The sequence below is a fragment of the Zootermopsis nevadensis genome, unplaced genomic scaffold (genome assembly GCF_977971745.1).
Source record: "Zootermopsis nevadensis isolate Lab colony 2312 unplaced genomic scaffold, Znev_1.0 Znev_ptg000011l, whole genome shotgun sequence".
NCBI classification, from domain to species: Eukaryota; Metazoa; Arthropoda; class Insecta; order Blattodea; family Termopsidae; genus Zootermopsis; species Zootermopsis nevadensis.
Window position 1 is genome coordinate 1,295,365 of NW_028259143.1, and position 21,977 is coordinate 1,317,341.

The window sequence follows — 21,977 nt, forward strand, 5'->3', positions numbered from 1 at the left end:
TTTAAAAACCGAACATGGCCGCTGATTCGCCAGGATTCCTGCTTTGGAGTCGCTGGTTTCTGACGTCGGTGCTGAAGATGGTTGTCTTGACTACAGTGTCGCGTGGTTTTCTCGTCTTGTTAAGCAAATGCTGCCCCGAGTCTTTAAATTAGCTACTCCCAAATTGTTCTGGTCTGTCGATAACATGATGCGAATAATTAAGTTTGTCTTTCTGAACGCGCACAAATGATTTGAAACGAGATTTAGCAAATTAAAAAAATAATTTATAATCATTATTAATGTCTAAGAAGTACGTTCCGTATTAATGTTGTCGTTTAATGTGACATTATTTTAGCAATGTAGATGTTTTATTGTTAAGTCACTGTGACACGACAAAAACTACTCGGACCCCTAGGGCTTCGTGGCCCCCAGTTTGGGAAGCATTGATTTAGATTTGTTTGTAACTGCAATCTTTCATCGTCTCTCTCAATTCACCATTTGCAGTAACTGCACCATGAGACTAGGTTATATGGAGTTGAGACAGCGTCGTTAAACAAACGAATAAATAAGTTCCAGACTTTATAAAAAAATTTGTTCGTGAGATTTTGATGGCGATGTTGAAAATACGCGTCGAGAATCTCTTTCAAAGGCACAAACGCGCCCCGTTTCGTTGTGTTTCATTCAATCCGACGAGATATCTCTTCTGTAATCTCCTCGTCTACGAAGTGTATAAGCCCTATCTGACGGACTTTCTGATGAACTTCGTTCAGTTGAAATATGATAAAGAGATGAAGTCTACATTTACCGGACGAACGTAAAAGGAAATATCTCAGCTCTACATCCTACAAACAGCATACAGCTCTCTGTTAGATCTTTAGCAAAATGCATTTGAGTAAGCCTGCTTAGGAAGTTGCTAGTTCCTTTTACCCGGGAATTTGTGGGTCTGTCCATAATGAATATGCAGTTTTAAGGCATGCAGTGCAGTCTTATTTTAAGACAGCTTGGAGTGAAGAATGGGCTCTTTCGTTTCTTCTTACTCTGCAAAATCTATCCTTTATTTTACGGATTATATGGGCCTAATCTGGCCTTTAAGGCCTCAGAATTAATTCCGTGACAGTGAATCGTTTAAAAAATCCGGTACGACTCTTGGATGGGGCACCCTATTTAAATACACAAAAGTAGTCTGTAATAGACACGTTTTCAGGCATATTTTAGTCATATGCTGCTTTATTTTTGACTTCTTAATTTCTAAAATTTTAAAGACATTCAATATCAAAATAACGTGGAATCTAATTTTCATTCTAAGAATATATGAGAAATTTACTGCAATCTTCGAGTCTGTAACAAATAAACTAAATCACTAAATAAAGTTCACTTTCTGGCTTCGATAATTATTGTTTTACTAAGCTTATACAAAACTGGATGTTAAGAGTTAAGCATGTAATTAATTTATTCAGAAGTTAAATTAGTTTAAATTATGTTTTCTGTTGTCACTTATTATTAGAGTCCGTCCATGTAAAGTTAAATACACGTTGCAATAAAATGCAAATGGCGCCAAATTCATAAATGTAGCAGCAGAGACGTAAAACGTAAACCCTAAATCATCTGAACTAATTTTGGGCCTGCATATTCCAGAAGACCTAATCCATAAATGCTAATACGAAAATAGCAAAATAATGTGTTTATTGAGGATGCGAAATATATTAAGTAAAACGTTATATGATTTAAGAATTCAGTAATTATTAGGGCGCAGTTATGTTAGTCGTAGTTGAAAACAATTATAATAGAATATTTTCTGGTTCTGCTTTGAAGAAAGTTTAAATCCATACTTTGGAAGTATAACAAATTAATGTTTGAATGAAAGTCACACACAGACGCACAGAAATACAGCCTGTTGTTCGGCTCAATACTTGAGCGGCCCCTCGTGTCTTCTGTAGGGGGCGTACCTATTGACGTTTTTAAGCTACCGGCGTTGCATGCATTTCAAGAAAGCGGAGGCTAAGAACCTTACCAGTTGGCGCGTTGACCTACGAGGAGATGGACATCGGCCTCCATGTTAGTTGCGATGCAGCTGGGCTGGGGTCGGGAAGCTACTGCAGAGATTCCTCGGGCATGCGGCCAACCCAGGGTGTGGGCGCGGGGGTGGGCTGGGAGGACTACGGAGTTTGCCGTTCGGGGGGGTTCAAATGGTTCCACTGCAGCTATGACGTCACGAGGGGGATACCAAAACCAAATGTTCCGCGCGCATCAAACGACAAAATGGCGGACTTGGGGCGATCGTTAGGAGGGGGGGGGATGGAGTTGCTATTCTGCCCTGGTGTTAATCTTATTTTAGAGTCTCGTGTCATGAATTTGTGGATTTTGCACCCTTTTTCATATTAAAATGGTCTCTGGGGTGTGATAAGAAGAAATTGAAGAAAGTTATGTAAGTACGTGTAGATTAAATGAACAGTAGACCCAGAACCTATTGTCTTTAAACCTTGCTATAACCATCGACGTATTTTGTTCTTTACGTGCTTATAATAGACCTAACGCCAACGCCAAGACTCGAGGTCGACCACAATTTCAAGAAACGGGGAGACGTTCATTGATTTAGCGCTGTGTTTACGTCTACCAGCGTTTCTTGAAGCAAGAATGAATGGGCAACTAGAAGCTGGTGGTTGTCATGGCGACTGAAAGTGTCTGTTAAAAGACCACGTCTGTTTGGTGAACATCAAGTGTATTAATTTTTAGACAAGCGAATAGCAAGAAATTCGATTCTGCATATTACTTCAAATTTTGGAAATAGTGGATATGAATCATCATCGTCAAATTAATTATTTGTTTATATTTGAGGTTCTCACGACAGTGAGGGTGTCGGTGCTCTTCTGGGTCTACGCACAGTGCAGACTTGTCGGCAGACTTCAGCGTTTTTGAGGAACATACTATCTCAATCTTCAGGACTGATTATCAAGGCAGTGAGTTTCTCCGAAACGTTGGTATGTACTGACGAGTCTACATGACGTCTACAACACGAACATCTTGATCTTTGTTTATTGTTGGAAACAGGCAACTAATTTATATTCTATTTTTATTTTTATTAACTTTTAAATCACGTAATATCATTAGCTGATTAGGTCTATCAATAAGACGAATTGATTAGCACGGACATTAAAATTAAACTAGATTGTTTTATTTACAATTCTAATAGATGAACAGTTCATATCACACAGCAGATAACATCCAAGGAGGACTATTGAAGTTTACTGAAATGAAGGTAACTATGAAAATTATGCATAGACCTATTTATAAAATAGTTAAAATATTTTTTCGTGTTTTATTGTGTAATCGTGGAACGTAACAGTGGTAAAATCATCAGTATTGAATGATTTCTTGGTAGGACGGGGGTTTAATGACTTTGACGTGTACAGAATATCGTGTATTTTCATGTCCTCACTGTATGCATTTCTAAAAGTGTGTATTGCGTGAAGCATATACAGAGATACTGAAGTTCTAATACTGAAGCTATTTTAATTAAGGCCAATTGCATACTTTGTTATTCGTCACAGGCCAGTAGATGTCAATGAAACATGTTAAAGAACGTTGATCAATTTTTCTGTGTAATGCTATTAAAAGCAAGAATGACGTTGCAGATTTATGTTTCCACAATACATCACTGATAAATTAGGTTACGCTGTCGATTAGAAGATCGATTATCGTTTGTAAATAAAGTATGATCCTAAATATAAACACAGTGCACAGTAAATCCCGTTGCTACGTGATTAAATTCTCAATCGGAAACCACGCGCTCTGACGGTGCCTAAACTGGCGCGTAACACTTAAGACACGTATTCGAAGGTCCCTCGATCGAATCCCTTTCTCAACACATTGAAACTTGTTGGGAAGTCATGAACTTTGCCTGCAAAATGTATTATCCAATTCGCAAGTCCTTAAAACTGCATAAGATTATTTGCACTGCTGTTTAAAGTAGTGTATTTGGGATTTTAAAAAATAGAATAATTTATCATGTGTTATGAACTTGTCGTTTATGATAATATTTTTTGAGACTGATTATTTATTTAAGGTTCCAGCTAAGTAGTGCAGACTTGAGGTTGTAGGTACTGAACTGGGTGGGACACGTCGGGCTGGACAAGCTATTTTCACTGGTTCGTTATAAATCTACTTCCACGTTGTTCTGGTTTGTGACGCCTTGTAGAATTGAGGGTAGATATCGACGTTTCGGAGAAACACTACCACCGAAACTTTGGTACCTACGACGGTAGAACTCAGAACAAGAACATCCACATTTTCACAGTCGTGAGAACCTCATATCTCACGAGAACACTTTAGGTCTACGACAGAAATGTTTTGGTATTTTCTGTCACTGAATATTATAACTGGAAGGGATACTTTTAAGGGCCCGGGAGTATGATATACCGATTTTACTGCAAGATTAAAAATAAATGTTATATTTTGTAAGACTTGAGGTTCTCACAGCGGAGAGTATGAAGATATCCGTCTTCTGGGTTATTGCGCTGTGTAGTCTGGTCGATGTTAACCAACGTTTCAGAGGTCATACTGCCTCCGTCATCAGGGCGATGAATCGCCCTGATGACGGAGGCAGTATGACCTCTGAAACGTTGGTTAACATCGACCAGACTACACAGCGCAATAACCCAGAAGACAGAAATCTTCAAATGTTATATTGTTTTACTGTAAAATATGTCAAGAAAGTAGATATTCATTAAAATATTCATTCGTATTTTTCTTGCGTGTTATTGCAGGCTTTAACCAGTGGTTGAGGGGTCAGCGGTTTGTAAGCAAAGTTCATGAAAGTCCAGCTAGGATGACCTTCTGTCTGAGGGCCCGATAACGAGTGGGTGAGTGCAACTTTTAAGTACCCCATTTTACATTATTTCGTATAATTTTTGGTCTGTTATACGTCAGTAAGGCACAAGTCCGTAGGAGGCAATTGTTTTTTATTTATGTTTAATAATATGAGAACTAAAACCCATCTCAGTAGCGATTATCCAATATATGATTTGAATAAACTTGATTTCATGGGCTCCAGACGGTTCGTATACAAAAATAAACAACTGTTTATTACGAGAAACCAGGGCAAACGGCATGCGCTGATAGGCAAAGACCTTATTGCAAGTGACTAGTTTCAACTTTGCTTCAAAAACAAATGAGGGACGATAAGCGATATTTTTACATTAGACCTGGGTGACCGAAGATTAATTAATCCCTTCTTCAGGCTTTTCAACCAAAATTTTGTACTCATGCGTGATCTTATCCTTTTTGACTGGATCGACTGAAGAGTACCTGGTGAAAAGTGAAAATTTTGAAGCTCTTCTTTGTAGTTTTCTTCATGTTGGCATTCCTTTTTGTTTTATTCGTAAATAGAATTGAATATCGCAAATTAATATTCGGCCTGTTTTCAACCCAGAATTATGAATGCCCTTTGAATGTAGGCGTCGAAACTTTTGGCATTTTAAAAGTGCCAAAATTTGGCTCCTCCTGAAGTGAAAAAAATGTATTTTATTGTACATAACTTATATATGCCCACCTGCTCTCAGCAGAGCTAGAGAATTTACAGCGTGCAACACATGTTGGACAATCCTATTTTAGGCATAATTTTATCCGTAATTGCCAGTTTATTTACGACCAAACAAAAAGTCAGCTGATAATAATTTCCTGCTAATGTTTTGGACGAGAGGTAAGGAGCAAACAAGATTACAGATCTAACTGCTGTTCCAGTGACAAAGTGTCAGCACTAATTAGCTGCAATGTCTGTCCCTGCAGTTATTAACAGAATCAGGGACTGCCCTACGCGTATTTACGTGTAAGTAGCTGGCCGTTACCCCGGACACGCACACGAGACGATGTGGCCAGATAGTCAATCTGTCATCTGGACATTTACATGCGTTCCCCAATAAACATAAATTACAGCCCTTTCATACGCCGTCATTAGCACTGCAATATTTGATTAACGTTATATCACAAATATCAGAATTCCGCTCTTGAACTTATTTATGAAGTCATTAGGTAGAATTATTAGCTATGGAATGAGTGCACTCAGCTACTAATTAAGAACGTGGAGTAGCCAGTAAACAATTCTGTGTGTTATGTTTGGGTGTGAAACTTGGTCCCTCACATTTAGGGAATATCACAGAATTAAAGCATTTGGTGAGATTCCGAGAAGGTTTTGATCTAACGAAAAATATGGAGCTCGAAAATAAGAGGTACGAAGATGGCGGTCTCCTGGGACGTTGCGCCGTGTAGTGTTGTAGTTACTTAGCGATGTTTTAAGCAAGCTTACTTCCCCCATCATCAGGGCGATAGATAAAACTTATTTAGTTACAACTGATTCAACCCAATCCATTAACCACGTATATATTTCACGCACCGGACAGCCAAAACCAAATGCCACACCCACAAAGAGATTTTGTCTTCAGCGACGTTTCAATTCTAACTGTCTCCGTGGAGCAGAGTCCATGCGTGCTCTATTCGCCGCCAACCTAAACTCCTTCATGTGATAACCCTATTAATATTTTGTGAAGAGTACGTTTACGTATTACGAAAGCCCTGGTTACACAATTTTTCTAATTTCTCTCATCGCTTCCTTACTTGTAAGTTCCGATTATAATAATCCAATATAATATAATATAATATGATGACACGTGTAAGTTCTGTGCGTGTTGACTTATTATTACAATTTTCGTGTCTTTACTCGTTGGTAATAAAAATTAACTCCCGACTGATCAATGTAATGGTGAAGTGTTGTGTTTTCCTTGCGGTACGGACTGAATTCTTAAGTACTATTTAGACGAACTTCGGCTTCAAAGTGCGTAAAAATCACGAAATAAATGCGTATAAGGGGCGTGGCGCTGAAACGTCGTGTCTAATGGGAGAGTGATTTTGAATGACGGATTGTTTGCGATGGATTGTGAAGTATGTGGTCATTTTTTAGGGTGGGCTGAGTAAAACCATGGCCAACTTCCCGTCTTTTAACATTTTAGCACAAATTCTAACGTTAGATTCGTGTTTATTTCAATACTGGGGCTGTTATCTGTTTGTTTGTGCTGTTTTAGTTTTTAAGTTCATCCGAAGACAGACATTCCCGCTCACTGATAAATATATAATTTCTGCAGGACGGATTTTGACGTCACCGCTTGGATGATGAATAGGATAGACGAACATTGTCCAGACACGAGAGCCTTAGAACTTTATAGTCTATGCCACCAACCCCTGTTCCATTGCAGGGCAAACGCCTAATACAAAAAGAGATCACTTCTTGGCAAAATGGCGGTAATATGTTGCGTTGATCAGTAGAAATATGCCGAGACATTTATCCATGAAACTCGCATAATTAATAAGCATATTTTTTTTTTCAGTATGCTTTAAGAAAACGTGTACTAAGAAGGGACATTTTTTTTTCTACTAGTTCGTGTAGTGGCACGTGTAAATATTTATGCACATGGAAATTAATAATTTTTTTATGGACTGACGGGCTGAGTTTCTCAAATATTTATTTATAAGTTATTTTAATATTATAAAGCGCTTCTAGAAGGATTTTGTCAGTTTCGGAAAACGAAATTGTTAGTGTCGATTGATACGCACAGAAAAACGAGGCGGCAGTAATTTCTTGCCTGTCGGATTTGGAATCCCAGGCACTGTCCATGTGATTCTTAACAAAATCTTCGAAGCTCTACAGCGTGCAGTGATTGGCCGAGCCTTGATACAGGTGTAACGTCACTTCGCTAAAATAATGAACTGGTGTACAACGGAACAGATAAATGAAGAGCCAAAACCACATGTTGAAGGGGAACGGGGGGCGTGGGGCGGGGGGAGAACAGCTTTTTAATTATAAGCACCTTCTCCAGATTCTAGAATGTTTTAGTAAAATTAATGTAGGTATTTAATGCATTTGTTGAGTGAAATTTTAATATTTTCCAGTTTACGCAAGGCATTTTGAATGTTACAGGCGTTCATATTGTTTCAGTGCTGCAGATTGGCTGTAAAAATACTTGCGAAATTTTTGTCGCGAAACTTGGGGAAACTTAGATGATAGATGGGAGGATAATATTAAAATGAACCTTGAATAAGTGCGATGTCAGGTTGTGGACTGGAGTCATTTGTCTCTGGTTTCGAGACAGTGGAGGGATTTTTTGAATAAAATGATGAATCTGACCTAGTTACGTGAAGGTGGGAAAATGTCTTGACTAACTGAGCTACTCTGAATTTATAAAGAATAAATTTGCTTTATGGAGTCACTTTTAATGTAACATATTTTCACGTATTAAAATATAATACGACAAACCTTCCAAGAATCAGGTTTTTTGTTTAAGAATGTTAATTTTACTTGAATACAAAGCTTCAACTTCATTTTTAAGACATTTGACGTCGTTAAAGCATAACCATTGTACACAGTAGAAGATTTAGTTTAGATGATTTAAGCGTATTTTACATATATATATATGTTATTTACTGCTTAAACAAATCCGTATCAGCTAAAATCACGATTGTTATTCCGTACAGTGATCCCACTAACTGTATTGATCGAGATTCTCATGGTTTTCTTCAGTCAGTACAGGCAAATTCCAGGACAGTGGCTTAGACTACATCATGGCAGCTTCCTTCCTCATTCTTTTCAGTTCATATATTCACTAACCGTCTCATCATTAGGCATATAATTTGAGCCACTGGTACTTAACTAAGCACCAGGTCATGCAGATGTATGGGGCAGTGGAGGTACAACTCCACGCGTCCTTAACCTCAGTAGTGTTTCGCCCGTTTCTTGCCAGATGTCCCTGACATCTGCTGAATTACTGTTTGTATTCGCAAAGCAGCTGAAGAAGATTTGGTTCCCAGGTGAAGTTCCCAATGTTCTGGCCATTTGGTTTCCGTAGTCTCACGTCACTCTGTCTCATATCTCTTCCTCAGTGCCTTTTCCTTTCCTCTGACCGTGTCTGTTCCTGTGAGTTGTTCTTTTGTTATCGTCAGACGTTTCGGTCTAAATCGCATAAGAATAAGCAAGTCTTCTTTGTGGCTATTACAGGAAAGAATTTTAGTAAAGTCTGCTTTGCCTCTGTGTTCAGACGTGATTCTGAAACATGGACATGTGAACTGTATTTACATGCCTGAAGAAAAACTGGATTCCGCCTTCCGATAGTTTGAGACTTGAATTTCTCACGGCGATGAGTACGATGTGGTTGTGTTGTTTGACGTTTCATGATGAAGACAGCCAGCTCCTCTGAAACGTCGGTCGGTATCTACCACAATACACAGTGGTACTTCACAGAAGACAGCCATCTGTACTATTTAACTTTGTTCAGATATTGAAATATCGACAGAATTTTCATATTAAATTTAATTATAGCTGTTCGACATTTGGACTACTTCAGTTTTCCTCACGCAAATGTTACAGAGCATTGGATGCTGTGGGAGTGAGTGTGGTGATAGAAATGTGATTTGGTCTTTTCTTAATCGATTCCGGCCTGAGGCATCGTGGTCGCTAATCGTTGTAATAATTTTCATTGACACCCAACTTACCATTCCCGTTATTGGCTGCCATCCATTACACAGTTAACAGTCTTAGGACTACTCAGTAAATATGGAAATATTATTAAGCTTATGACCTGTTATTTGATATAATAATAGACTTTTCTAGAACGGAACAGATGTTCAGGCGTGCGGGAAAAGAATCTAGTATCTAGTAGGCTTACATTAATGAAGAAAGAAATGCTTACGGAATTTTAGTTTTTACACCTGAAGGCAGGAGGCTTCTTAGGAGACCGAAACGCAGGCACGAGGATAGGACATAATGAAATGGATTTAAAACAGGATATGACGTTGTAGAGTGGATTGATCTGGCTCAGGACAGAGTCCATTGACACGCTGTCATGTACACGGTAATGAAAATTTGGGATCCGATAGGAGGCGAAGAATTTCTTGACGATCTCAGTGACTCTCAGTTTTACTGGATCCATATAACCAATCCGCACCCAGTCTTTATATTTCCCTGAGATCAATTTTAATATTATTCTCGTTTCAACGCCAAGGCCTTCCGAATTGCCTCATCCATTTAGGCTTTAAACCGGAACTTTCCACGAGTTTCTTATGTCTTTCATGCACGCTACATGCCCCGCCCATCTCATCCAGTATCGACGGGCATTATGTAACTCCTCAGATAAGCTTAGTGTTACTCATCTGTCCTTTGTCACTAACAGTGTACACAGTACTGAGCCATTAGATAACATGACATATGACTGGTGACCATTTGAAGTGTGCGTATTGATATTTGTAAAGCAAAAATTTAAAAACTGCTAACGCGAGAAATTTAAAAAAAGGAACATAGATATTCTTATGATATTTTGTTTCGACATTATGCCTTGTCTGTGCTTAAAGTTACAACAGTATAAAAATTAAAATATCAAACATTTTAGAATGTACAGCGTTTCGGAGATTGGTTTTTCCTCTGTCTTCAGGTAACAAGCTGTCTGTTGTGTGAGGCCCGTCACATGAAGCTAATGATCACTGGACCCCCCTCCCCAGAGTTTGTAACTTTGTTCCTTGAATTACTTTAACTGCATGTATCCACTTACCATTGTAGAGAACAGAGACCCTGCTGTTGGCACCACTGCCATAATCCGGTGTGGCAGCAGTGGCGGTTGCGTGGGGCGGTGGTGGCGGGGGCGGGCTGGGGGCGGTAGCACCTGCAGTCGGGCTGGACGGACCCCAGCACGGGGAAGGGTTTCCTGGAGGTGGCAGGACACTCGCCGCGGGCGACTCGCCTACCACGTCTATCTCCTCCTCGTCCTCGTCCTCCGCTGGGGGCGGTGTCGCCTTGTCCTCGCCGCCGCGGTCTGCCCACGGGTAGGCCTTCCACTTCTTGGCCATGAGGCACCTCGGCATCTTACGAACGTGAGAGGTTCACTGTTTATCACGCCACTCGTCTGCGTCGCCTCCTCTTCGTCTTGAGCACCACTTTGCCGGCGACGCGTGCCTCTGCAGGTGTTGAGTGTTCGTGGTGGCGATGGTAGAACCAGGGCGCTGATAAATGTCGTGATCGAGATGCTAATGGGTCTCCTGGTGCCGTCATCCGGAGAATGGAGAGGCGAAGTCGAGGGTGTTTTCAAATCCGCTTCGTCTCGCGGCAGTGGCTTGTGCTGAGGAACCTCCGATGGCGCCAGGAGGTGGCTTCTTGTGGTGATGACAGGACAGAGAGGATCATGCCAGAGAAACACGTGCACAGAGACTGGCAATGCAGTGGGGACAGGAAGAAGGCCAACACGGAAAATACCCCCCCGAACAAACCCAGCGAAACGAAAACGAAACCAACCCTAGACTGCAGCTTTTGGATCTCCCCAAACCTCTACATCGCCTTTTATATTTCCCAGTGGCAGTGGTGGTGGGAAAAAAGCCGACACGAACAGGGTTTCGACGAGGAGGGGGTGCATTCGAACCCTTACGAGTGCCTCACCCCTATGCACCACCCCTACTCTCCAACCCTGCTCTCTCGCTCACATGCGCGCGGCTGACATTGATTACGACGTGCAGCGTCGGAACTCGGGGAGGGAGGTGGGGGTGAAGGAGTGGGGGATTGGAAATAGGGAAGGGAGGGGAGTAGAACCTCCCGAAAAATGAAGAGCGCCCAGTTCCAACAGTGGCTCCACCCACCTGCCCCGTCCTGTTCCCCGGCCCCGCTTGGGCCGTCTACCACCCTCAACTACAGCGCCTCCCAGAGTCTTAAGCTGAGCCCACACCTTGGTCACACCTCGCAGCGCCACGTGGCTCTCTCGACAACAATTCACCTCTCATGATGTTCCTTTCTTATTTCTAAGACGCGTTAAAATATGGAGGTGTGTCACAGGACTTAAAATTCTCGGGCCATCCACTGAGTGTTAAGAAGTCGTACCGCAAAGAAAACACAACACGTTGCCATTACAAAGATCAACTCGTTAACGCTGTTTAAGGAAATAATCGCTGTTTACGCTGAGAATCATACAAAACCCGTAAACACAAAGTGAACAGTTACGGATTTTCAAAACAGGTGGTACATATAATTACCGCTCTACTTTGAAGGGGTAAGAATAAAGCTCCTTAATATCCTGGAACAGTTCCAGACTCTTGTCGTCCTGTAGTGGTTGACAGATCGTCGTAAGTTATTTATTTTCTCTGCACCTGAAGATGATTTCCATAGCTCGAAAGCCTGTAGGAAGGAAGTCAGCTACTTTAACACCTGGAAGTTTGCGTGAATCTTGAAGTGGCGCGATATGTAGAGACACGCAAGCTTTTGTCTTGTGTCATAAAATCTATTTGTATTTAAATGGGTAAAATCTCTGTTTCCACTACATCAGTGCTTTTAGCACGCCACTTTCTTATAATCTGCCCTGAAAATGTTATCATTTCCTGCCAATTCTTTTAGATCACTGAAATGCCAGTCCATATTTACTTCACGTCGTGTCAAGACCTTCGTTCAGTTAGCCTTTTCCTGACTCACTCTAAGTCATTTTTCACACAGAATTATTTATTGAAAGCCTTTAAATATTGATATCTTCAACCTGCAGGAGCCCAGCGGGTTAATCGCCCAAAAATATGAACGAGATTATGAGAAGTGGGATTTCTAATACTCATGAAAGAATTGTGTACAAAGTTTTGAGTGGGAAATCTATAGAAAGCAAACTTAAGGTAATATTAAAACGCAAACAAATTGGAAATATATGAAATGTGCAGTTCTAAAACTCCCTCGGTCCACTTGACAGACATTCGGGAAATGGGTTTCAACAAAATTGCACTAAGCAGAAAAACGTAAAGAACGGACTTAGCTACTTTTGGAGACTGAAATCACTGAACATAGAAATTACGTCACGTCTTAATGAATGTGCGTATTTCACAACGACGTTAACATTCTTGAAAATTTTAACAACCACCAAGTGTTACAAACATAGGTTTACCTATTAAATATGACGACAACACAAAAATAATTATTAATGTAAAGGTAAAGTTGTCTCCGTGCTTATTTAAGCACCAAGTCATGGTGACGTATGTGGGAATAGAGACGTAGTTCCAGGCTGTCTTGAACTACACACTTGAACCTGTATACTATATGTGAAGAACAAGAAATGTTGTGTAACGTATGATTAAGAAAGTCTTAGGGCTTCTACGCCTTACGAACAAAAGATTCATAGATGATAGGTAAACTAGTGTAGTTACACAGGCGACTCCCGAGGTATCCAGTCACATCAGAACCCTGATGATGGGGACAGAGTTGGTTCCCGAAACGTCGGTTTAATACGGTGACCATTTGACGCGGCTGATTCTCCGAGAGGATTTTATTGATTGTACTCGCCGCGAAAGTCTCAAATCCTATATCGTAAAAGCTTTTTAACCGCGTAAAATATGAAGACGTTGTTGTGACTGAAGATTACTTGGAGTTTAGACCGGTGACCGGCGTGTAGCGGTGAAGTCAAAAATGGTTTTGTGAGATGTTTCATGGATCAATATTATGCGCTCAGCAGTATCAAAATGCTTATGATGAGAGTCGCGCAAATATGTTTTTATACCAAGTATTGGAAACCAGTCTGCGACTATAAATTTGTATCGTTTTTGAGATTGTTAAACAATCTGATGCGTTGTAAACTAAACTAAAAAAAAGACATAAATAACAATTTTCGCATACTTGAGCGCCACAGATGTAAGCTTAAACCATCGGAGATTTCAACGCAGGAATAAGCAGCGAACTTCATTCGGTAGCGACGGCAATGAGCGTATTTCAGTATCGTGTCCACAAGAAATTCAACCGAAGACCTGAATCACGAAAACTTACATTTCATCCATCTGTAAACGTAAATTAAAAGGTTTCCACACAGCGTTGAAAGTTCAGCATTTGGCCAGCAACATAATTGAATATGTAAGACTTGAGGTTCTCACAGCGGTGAGTATGAAGATATCCGTCTTCTGGGTTATTGCGCTGTGTAGTCTGGTCGATGTTAACCAACATTTCAGAGGTCATACTGCCTCCACCATCAGGGCGATGAGTATGAAGTTTTCCGTCTTCTGGGTTGTTGCGCTGCGATTCATCGCCCTGATGACGGAGGCAGTATGACCTCTGAAATGTTGGTTAACATCGACCAGACTACACAGCGCAACAACCCAGAAGACGGAAATCTTCAACATAATTGAAGTAGACTCTGTGAATAGGGCAGTGGCCAAGTGGTTGATTGTGATTCTTAATTTATTCAGGAACGCTGTTTCAAGTATAGATTTTGTATTACACAATAAGCTAGGAATATGCTAACGGGACGTGTGGTGTCCACTTGAGATGCTCTGCCCAGTACTAACGCCAAAAAAATAACATTTATTCGTAGTACGCTTAGTGTGAGTGGAGCGAACACCACCGCGCCTAATGTTCTTTGACCGGCTAATATCTTCTCTGCCGTCCCGTTGCAAAAACCAGGCCGTAACGAGCCAAACCCAAACTGCATCTGTGGATGATGCGGACAACAGCATGGCGGCCTGCCGCGTCAGCTGTGTTAAGTATTAAGCATCACAGTAGCCGGGTTGTCGAATAACGCGGGTATCTGATTAGCCCATATAAAGCTATTCATAAAATATTTCCTTGGGGTAAGTTCATTTCCTTTGCGTCATGTGATCGGTTTGAAAGCTGTTGCGGTGATATTGGGCGGGGGGGTGTGTGTGGGGGGGGGGTGCCATATGACACGCTGTATCAGGTTTCGGCTTTCCGGTCGCAGTTCAGAACCTAAGTTCTTCCTGCCTGTCGGAGTGAAACAGATACTTCGCATTTCGCGTAGTATAAGTTTCATGTGAATGAAATCATCCGTGTTCTGACTGTTCGTAGATATATACACACATCCGTTTAATCCCCCTCCCCCCGCAGCCCTGATCGTGTCAGGCCACTCACACGCCGGGCCCGACCTAACTATCTCCATGGTGTACATACTTTGAAAAATTTGTCCCTCGCCTAATCAAGAAATTCCCTGCCTTTTTTATTGGAACCAAAAGGTATTTGACAAAAACCTGCCGCTGGTCTTTGTCCTGGTCCACACTCTTTCGCCATAAAATCCATTTTAATAGTATCTTCCAATCCACGCCTAGGTCTTCCGGGTTGTTTATTTCCTTCATGTTTTCTGTGAATTATATCGCAAAAGGCAAACTGTGTTAGAAATAGAGACGTGTATCAGAAATATCTCTGTGTAGAACTCTCGTGTGGGGGGAGGTGATGAGCCCCCTGCAGACAATCTGCAATCTGCATGCAAATTTACGTGTGAATTATACGGGATGCTGATTTATGTTTCCTTTACGTGTGGGATACTGGGGTTTCTTTGGTCTTTATTCTGTAACTGTTTTTGTGGGGGAGAGAAATTATTCTGACAGTAGCATTCTGTCTACTCTAGCCATGGGTTCGCTTATTGGCCTTAACAGAAGTGCTCTCTCTTCTCTGGAAACACCAAAAACGTAAAGAATTCTCCTCTCGCAATGTTAGTTCTTTGGGAGGAGAACGAATAGCTTACTGGCTTCCATTTTTTATTGGTTATTAAGCCTTTAGAGCCCAGTGGTCGCTATACTTACCACCTCTCTTACACTCGATAAGTGAGCATTGTTTACTTATAGGTTTAGTATGTTTCTCAGTGCAAACGATTGTTTGCTTAAAGGACATTAACCAGTTCATCGTTGTCATGGAGACATTTATTCTTGAAGGCTCTGATTTCATTATAAGGCAAGCAGCCTAATCAGCTGGGTCTACTGAAAAAGGCTAATCTCTAAATCTGTATTTGGCCCACAGACTATATATTAAGATCTTTTTTATTATGCTCAGAATAAACAGATCATTTCCTTAAACAGGATTAGTGTCTAATCAAATGGTATCTGTAATGGATAGGCGATTGGAACTGAATGTTTAAATATTACTTATCTAGACGAGCTTCGAAGGGGTACGTTTTAAAAAGTTTACAGCATCACTAAGCCCTGTTATTAAAATCTGATGTGATATGGCGCCGGCCATTGAAGGAAGAGTTTGGGAGTCTGGAAAATGAACGGGGATATTTTGCACTTCACCCTAAGAGTGATGATGATGATGATGATGATGCTTCTCTGGAATAGGAATTACTTTACGATGGGGCACTGAAAGAAAGTAAGGTCGTCGGACAATTTTAGATTGCTTCTCCGTCGGTAACTGCATTTTGTAATGACTCCGGGATACAGGGTGCACTCAGTTCTCGGGGGGGGGGGGGGGCTTGGATAAAGCTCCGAACGAATGGGCTTTATCCTGAGGCGACTGCTCGCTCAGTTGCTGGAGATAATGGCGATAATACAAAGGAACTGAATAATTGCATTTTGGCGCCATCTCATGTTAGCTTCAACAAGTAGAGTGCTAACTTCTTGTTACAATACATGGCGTTACCGCAGCGGGAATCGATATTTCTGAAGGGACTTTCTGTTTCACGTCTGTCTCGTCAACCCATTTATCATCTCCTTTCTTATGCTCCTTTTATCCATATCTGGTCACTTACCATCTTTTTAAGCCCTTCACCTCCTTCCTCCACCTTCTTACAATGTTTCTACCTCTGTTTTCCGCTGTCTGCAGAATTATTTCGTTCAATCTCTCTAAGCTAACATTCCGCGTTTGAGGAATTACTAATTCGCATTTGCTGCTTTCATCGTGTGTTAATAAACTTTAAGATATCCATCTTCAGAGATCTTGAGTCATGTAGTCCGATAGAAGTCTGTCGACGTTTCAGAGGCGCTTGCTACCTTGATAACAGAGGGACAAGCGCCTCTGAAACGTCGATAAACATCTACCAGACTACGTGGCGGAGCATCCCACAAGTCATCTTGATATTCGCCCCCGCGAGAACCTGAAATCTCACCAAACTTTGACATAAGAAAACAAAGATTCTTTTAAAGCATCGTATATATGCTATAAGTAAGATGTCTAATTTTCTTTACGTATGATATTGCCTTACCACGTTACATTGCATTAGTAAGTGGATAAATTTATTGAAGATTTTGCATATTTGAAAATTCTGTATTGTCGAATGTTCTTAAGAATTTTGCATCTGGATGTCTGTCATGTTCAAATCCGCACGAAGAGTGATACAATGTTTCATTACATAGTTCATAAGAAATACGAATATGAGAAATGTTTGTAAAGGAATGAGAGTAGGGAAAGTATTGGGAATAATAATTTCCATCTCCCAGTGAAAATATCGTATATCTTCTCCCTGCGTAATGTCGCAAGGGGAGACAGTCATCCAGGCTTCGAAGATTAAAAATAAGGCAGTTGAGAGAGAGAGAGAGAGAGAGAGAGAGAGAGTTCTCTTCTTAAAATGAATCAATTGTTCTTTCACGAATAAAAGAAAGAATAATGTCTCTTTGATTATTGTAGAAGTTTCCATCTACCTTACATTCTCAGTGTAATTTTGAAAATGAGACTTTTGCATTGGATTTCCTATCCAATCTAAAACTTTAGTTTTATATATATATTTTTGAAATGAGTTTTTATACTCTTTTATCCAATTGTGGTGATGGAAGAGGCTATCAGACGAGTTGAAATAACTTTCCTCTTTTACCATTCAGACAGAAGGAATTTTCACTGCAGTCGTGGAGGGTGCGTTGACTTATTACGTGTCGCTGGCGAAGAATTGTGTACAGGCCTAATGTAATATAAAAATTAAGCCGCTCGCAGCGCGGGGAACGAATTCCAAGGCAAAATATCATATTACTGAAACACGGTTACTAATTAATCGTTAGAGTTCGGGCGTCGTTTCATCAGACAGTGTCTCTAGTAAGATGTTTAAATAAATATAAATCTCGGAAAGGTACATATTTTTTACGCTAAATGTCATTTGTGTCATTTTTAGATCTGTCGTGGTTTTTTTATTACTGATAATAAAGAATTAAAAAGTACGAAGTTAGGGTGGAATCCAGTGTCATGACGTTCATACCAAGTTTCGATAAAATCTGTCTACCGTTTCGGAACTTAAAATTTGGGGAGTCGAGCGCACAGGCAGCCAGCGAATTCATAAGCCTAAGCCTACTTATCTATTTTCTTAAGAATTAAGGCCCACAATTCGTGCCGGTATATTGTTTTCACAAAAATAATTAATAAACGTACTTGAAATTTTTTGCGAGATTTGCGTTTTATAAAGAGTCGTCTTAAATATGATTCCACATGTAACTTACGGGGGCTGAGGACAGTATTGAGTAGCGGTTAGCATGTGCCTGCCCCATCTTTCTTGAATCAGGACTTTGTGTGACTCGAAGATTACTATGCTTTAGTCACGAAGAATCGATGTTATAAATTAAACACGTAACAGGAAGTCTCGATCAGGGAAGGGCTATTTTACTGTTAAATATTTGAATAAAGGCCGAATAATCAAGTCCCATCTCTTCATTGATTCTGGAATCGTGTGGCCAATAACGCTTGAACAGTCTTGGGGACAAACCGCGTGCGTGATAGGTACTGTCTGTTTTTTTAAAAAAAAAATACCCCCGCCGACAAGTGGACTCACCTCGCGTTGCATTGTCTCGATTTCTAGACGAAGTGGGACACTGATATGGCTCAAGGACATAAACCACGAACTTCGTAGTTATAAGGACATAGTTTTGGGGGATGGAATGCTCCGTTGCCAAGTAGGAATTTTGGAATTGCGTTGTTGGTAAACAGCACAAATTTCCGTCTATCTGGTATGTGAATCATATTCGTGATTTGTTTTTATCAGGAATTAGTTCGAAGTGTGCTGATATTATTTGTCTATATAATATGTAACTATGAGCCTACGTAGCTCAGTCATTGTAGTGACTGAGTATGTGCGTTAACTGCTTTAGATTTTCCCGTTACTGTTAACGGGTAATTTCTGGTTGTATTCATATCTGATATAAGCAGTCTTAATCTTCGTTATTTCTGTGATACGTGATTTCGTTTTGTGCTACAGATCTGAGGTTAACGTATTTCCATGTCTTCATAATTCTCGTCTCTTCATTGGCCAACTTCCAAATCAAATCTACTAAATTATGTTAAAATCGTGTTCACAGTAATTGACCCTACCAACTTTCACGTCGCAGTTCTGTGAAAATTTCACATGCATCGTGGTTAGGTTGGTAACACGGCGGGATTAAAAGTGAGGACTTTTCGTGGAAGACTGTACGCATTTTGTATTTGAAGTTGGTTTCCGTGGAGCCAGGACGAAGTGATGCGAGTAATGAACCATGCAGCACCAGGGAAAGGTTTTAGAGAGAGCGGGGCAGATGGGACGGGAACAAGTGTGGCGTCCCAACTACAGGAAGCACTGCCAATCAGGACTCGTCGTCAACGAAGGAAGGGACTTGAATGGAGGAATTTGGCTTCCTGCGTCTGAAATGTGACTGGTCCGAATTTGAACCGTTGGACTAAATTCTCTGCCCGATACCTCTTACAATTCAGCCCCGATGATGGGGACAGCAAGTACTTATGATAGTTTGGTAAAGTTCTACCAGACCTATACGGCGCTGTAATCCACAATACATCCATCTTTGAATCTCTAGTCCTGTGACGGGAATATGAGAGATTATTAATTAAAAGTTTTTTTTTTTTTAAATTTCAGAAATTAAACACGAGATTATCCGTGATTCATTTGTTGCACTGTTCTGGTGTTGGTTTCTTCTGATGTAGAGGAATGGCAGATGTAGTAACGGAACGAGACAGTTAGAAATTATAGAAATTTTATCAATTCCTGGATAATTTAGTATTAGCCTCGCCGGTAACCAATGGCAACTTCAGGTCATAATAAAATAATGATGAATAAACACAGTAGACAGGTGGTCCGCATTTACATACTACAGGTTGCCTACCGAAGCTTATGTATTAAGGGTCTCGTGATCGACGTTAATTTCTGTGGAGTAACAATTTTTGCATCATGGCAAGACTGTGTTGTGTAATGTCGCTGCATGGCGTGTCATGAGGACTGGGTATTAACCGCCGCGTAGTTCTATCATTAAATTTACCCCATTTCCTGGAAAATGTCACGAATGCTAAGGTAATAGGGCGTGGGAGTGTGTACTGGATTTGACGACTGGCTTAATATAGGAAAAGTTTCGGGTTCTTGTGGACACGGAAGTAGAATTTTTGGTTATATAAAAGGTTGGCGTTTCTTGCGATATAAACTTATATTACTCTATAATATCGATAACATCTGCACATGGTTTATCTCGTTATAACAATCGATACGGTGGTTATCGACTTACGGTGATATAGTTACTGCATCTGATACGGAGGAAATCTCACAGCCAAAACGTAGGTTACATCAGATGTAAATATCGATCTTATTTTGGATCGACCCAAACTTCTTTCTGCTTTCGATGGGTGCTTGGAACTTGTTTTTGCTACATTTCCGTGAAGTTTTGTTTAAATTGTTGTTTTATATGCTGTGATTTTCCAGTCGATCATAAAATTCTTAATGAACAGTCTGTGCACTGATACTGCAGACCAGGGTTATAGTTGTGTTATGTTAGAAATTTCTGCCATTTAAATCAGAAAACAAATCCATATTTGCGCATCTGTTTAGATACAGAAGTATTATATAGAATCTGCCCACAATGCGGATCGTACCAATCTATTTGGCCATTCCAGTCTGTAAATTTTTCCCAGCGCAACACGGAGAGGCTCATAGCGGCACAGTCGCTAAAAAAATCCTCACTGTACAAGTTGATACAATGCTCAGTGCGTCGACACGACTTTCATATGCACACAGTTTTGTAGGTCTCAGCTCTATTTCTTCCTTCGGGAACTGGCAGTCAATATTTTCTGAGTATGGGCTTTTGACGTAATTTCCGACAGTTTGTGCGCTGCTCGCCAGATTGTGCTGGTGGTCGATTACGTTTAAAGTTTATTGTTTGTGTTGCATTATCTTTATATGGATGGAAGAATACTCGAGATCGTAATATTTAATATTGTTTGTTCTTTTCAAAATGTATATTGTTCTTTCTGAAATGCCCCCCGTATCTCAGGCAAGACACATGTATTTTTTTCCCATCTATACTTATAAAGACTTCGATGTTTAGAGTCTGTCAAAGTGAATGGGTTAGATTAGTCGAAGTTTCAAAGAAAATATTTCCCAAAGAGAATATGTGATTGTTTTCCAAAGGAATGGAGCCTTCCTGATCTGAATTCAGCAAGGGGCTGTAATCACTTAGAACTTGAATGCGGTACATCATGCCAGATATTGTCTCATTGATAAAACTCATTAGACTATTACACTAGTAAATTTGCCCGTTATTCTCGACGGCCAAAAACATTTGTAACAAAGCGTCATATAAACATTATTTATGTTTATTTTATTATGAACCTCTGAAACGTCGGTAAACGTCTGCCAGACTGCACGGTGCAGCAACCCAGAAGACAGCCATCTTAAGCTTTCAGTTTTATTTTGCAGAACTGCGATAGGGTTTTTTGTGTCACCGAAGTTGGCAGTCTTGTACTAGACAAGAAACAGAAATTATCTTAGCTCAGTTACTTAATATTGAAGTTTCGTATTACAATTATGTACAACACGATGGGTAGCGGCTCGCTAATGCACGCAGTTAAGAGTCCGTAATTAAGCCGGACTCATTAGCAGTGAGAACACTTTTGTTGCTGCGAGTAACGATTGAGGAAAAACTTTTCGCAAGTTCTCGTCCGTGGCCAGTTCGGCGTCCACGATCACTGCCGAAGCCCACAACAAGCACCCGTCAGCTTCTCCACATCGAGCGTCTCACGTTTCGTCATGTTGGCAATTCTGCTTCGTTTCAAATTTTCGACATTGTGGCTTGGGGTGGGGGGTGGGGGCTCCTTGTAATTTTCTTACATTCTTCTGGACAAACACGTTGATAACATCTCAAAATCGGCCATGACTTTCCTTCCATCTATTTTCATATCGATTCTTTACATCAATATTTTGGTGGGCAGTCTACTTTCTGAGGCATGTTTCTTATGTATGACGTTTCGGCTGTTGTCTTTACTGTCATCTTCAGATGGTCGG

The 21,977-nt window shown here is 40.5% G+C and overlaps 1 protein-coding gene and 1 long non-coding RNA gene across 3 annotated transcripts in view; one reads left to right on the forward strand and one right to left on the reverse strand.

The window, feature by feature from the left end:
- The window catches only part of LOC110834690 (uncharacterized), a 28,688-nt gene extending 17,158 nt beyond the window's left edge, over positions 1-11,530 (reverse strand). Inside the window, exon 1 of the mRNA XM_087347014.1 lies at positions 10,566-11,530. Within this exon, the coding sequence (XP_087203140.1) occupies positions 10,566-10,875 (310 nt within the window). The 5' untranslated portion in view covers positions 10,876-11,530. The remainder of the gene's footprint in view (positions 1-10,565) is intronic.
- Positions 1-21,977, forward strand: part of LOC147874023 (uncharacterized) — a 236,715-nt gene that overhangs the window by 189,841 nt on the left and 24,897 nt on the right. The window contains exon 4 of one of the 2 annotated variants that reach the window (XR_015534661.1): positions 4,743-4,838. The exons of the other annotated variant lie outside the window; for it this stretch is intronic. This is a non-coding gene — a long non-coding RNA (uncharacterized LOC147874023). The remainder of the gene's footprint in view (positions 1-4,742; positions 4,839-21,977) is intronic. 2 annotated transcript variants of the gene reach the window in all.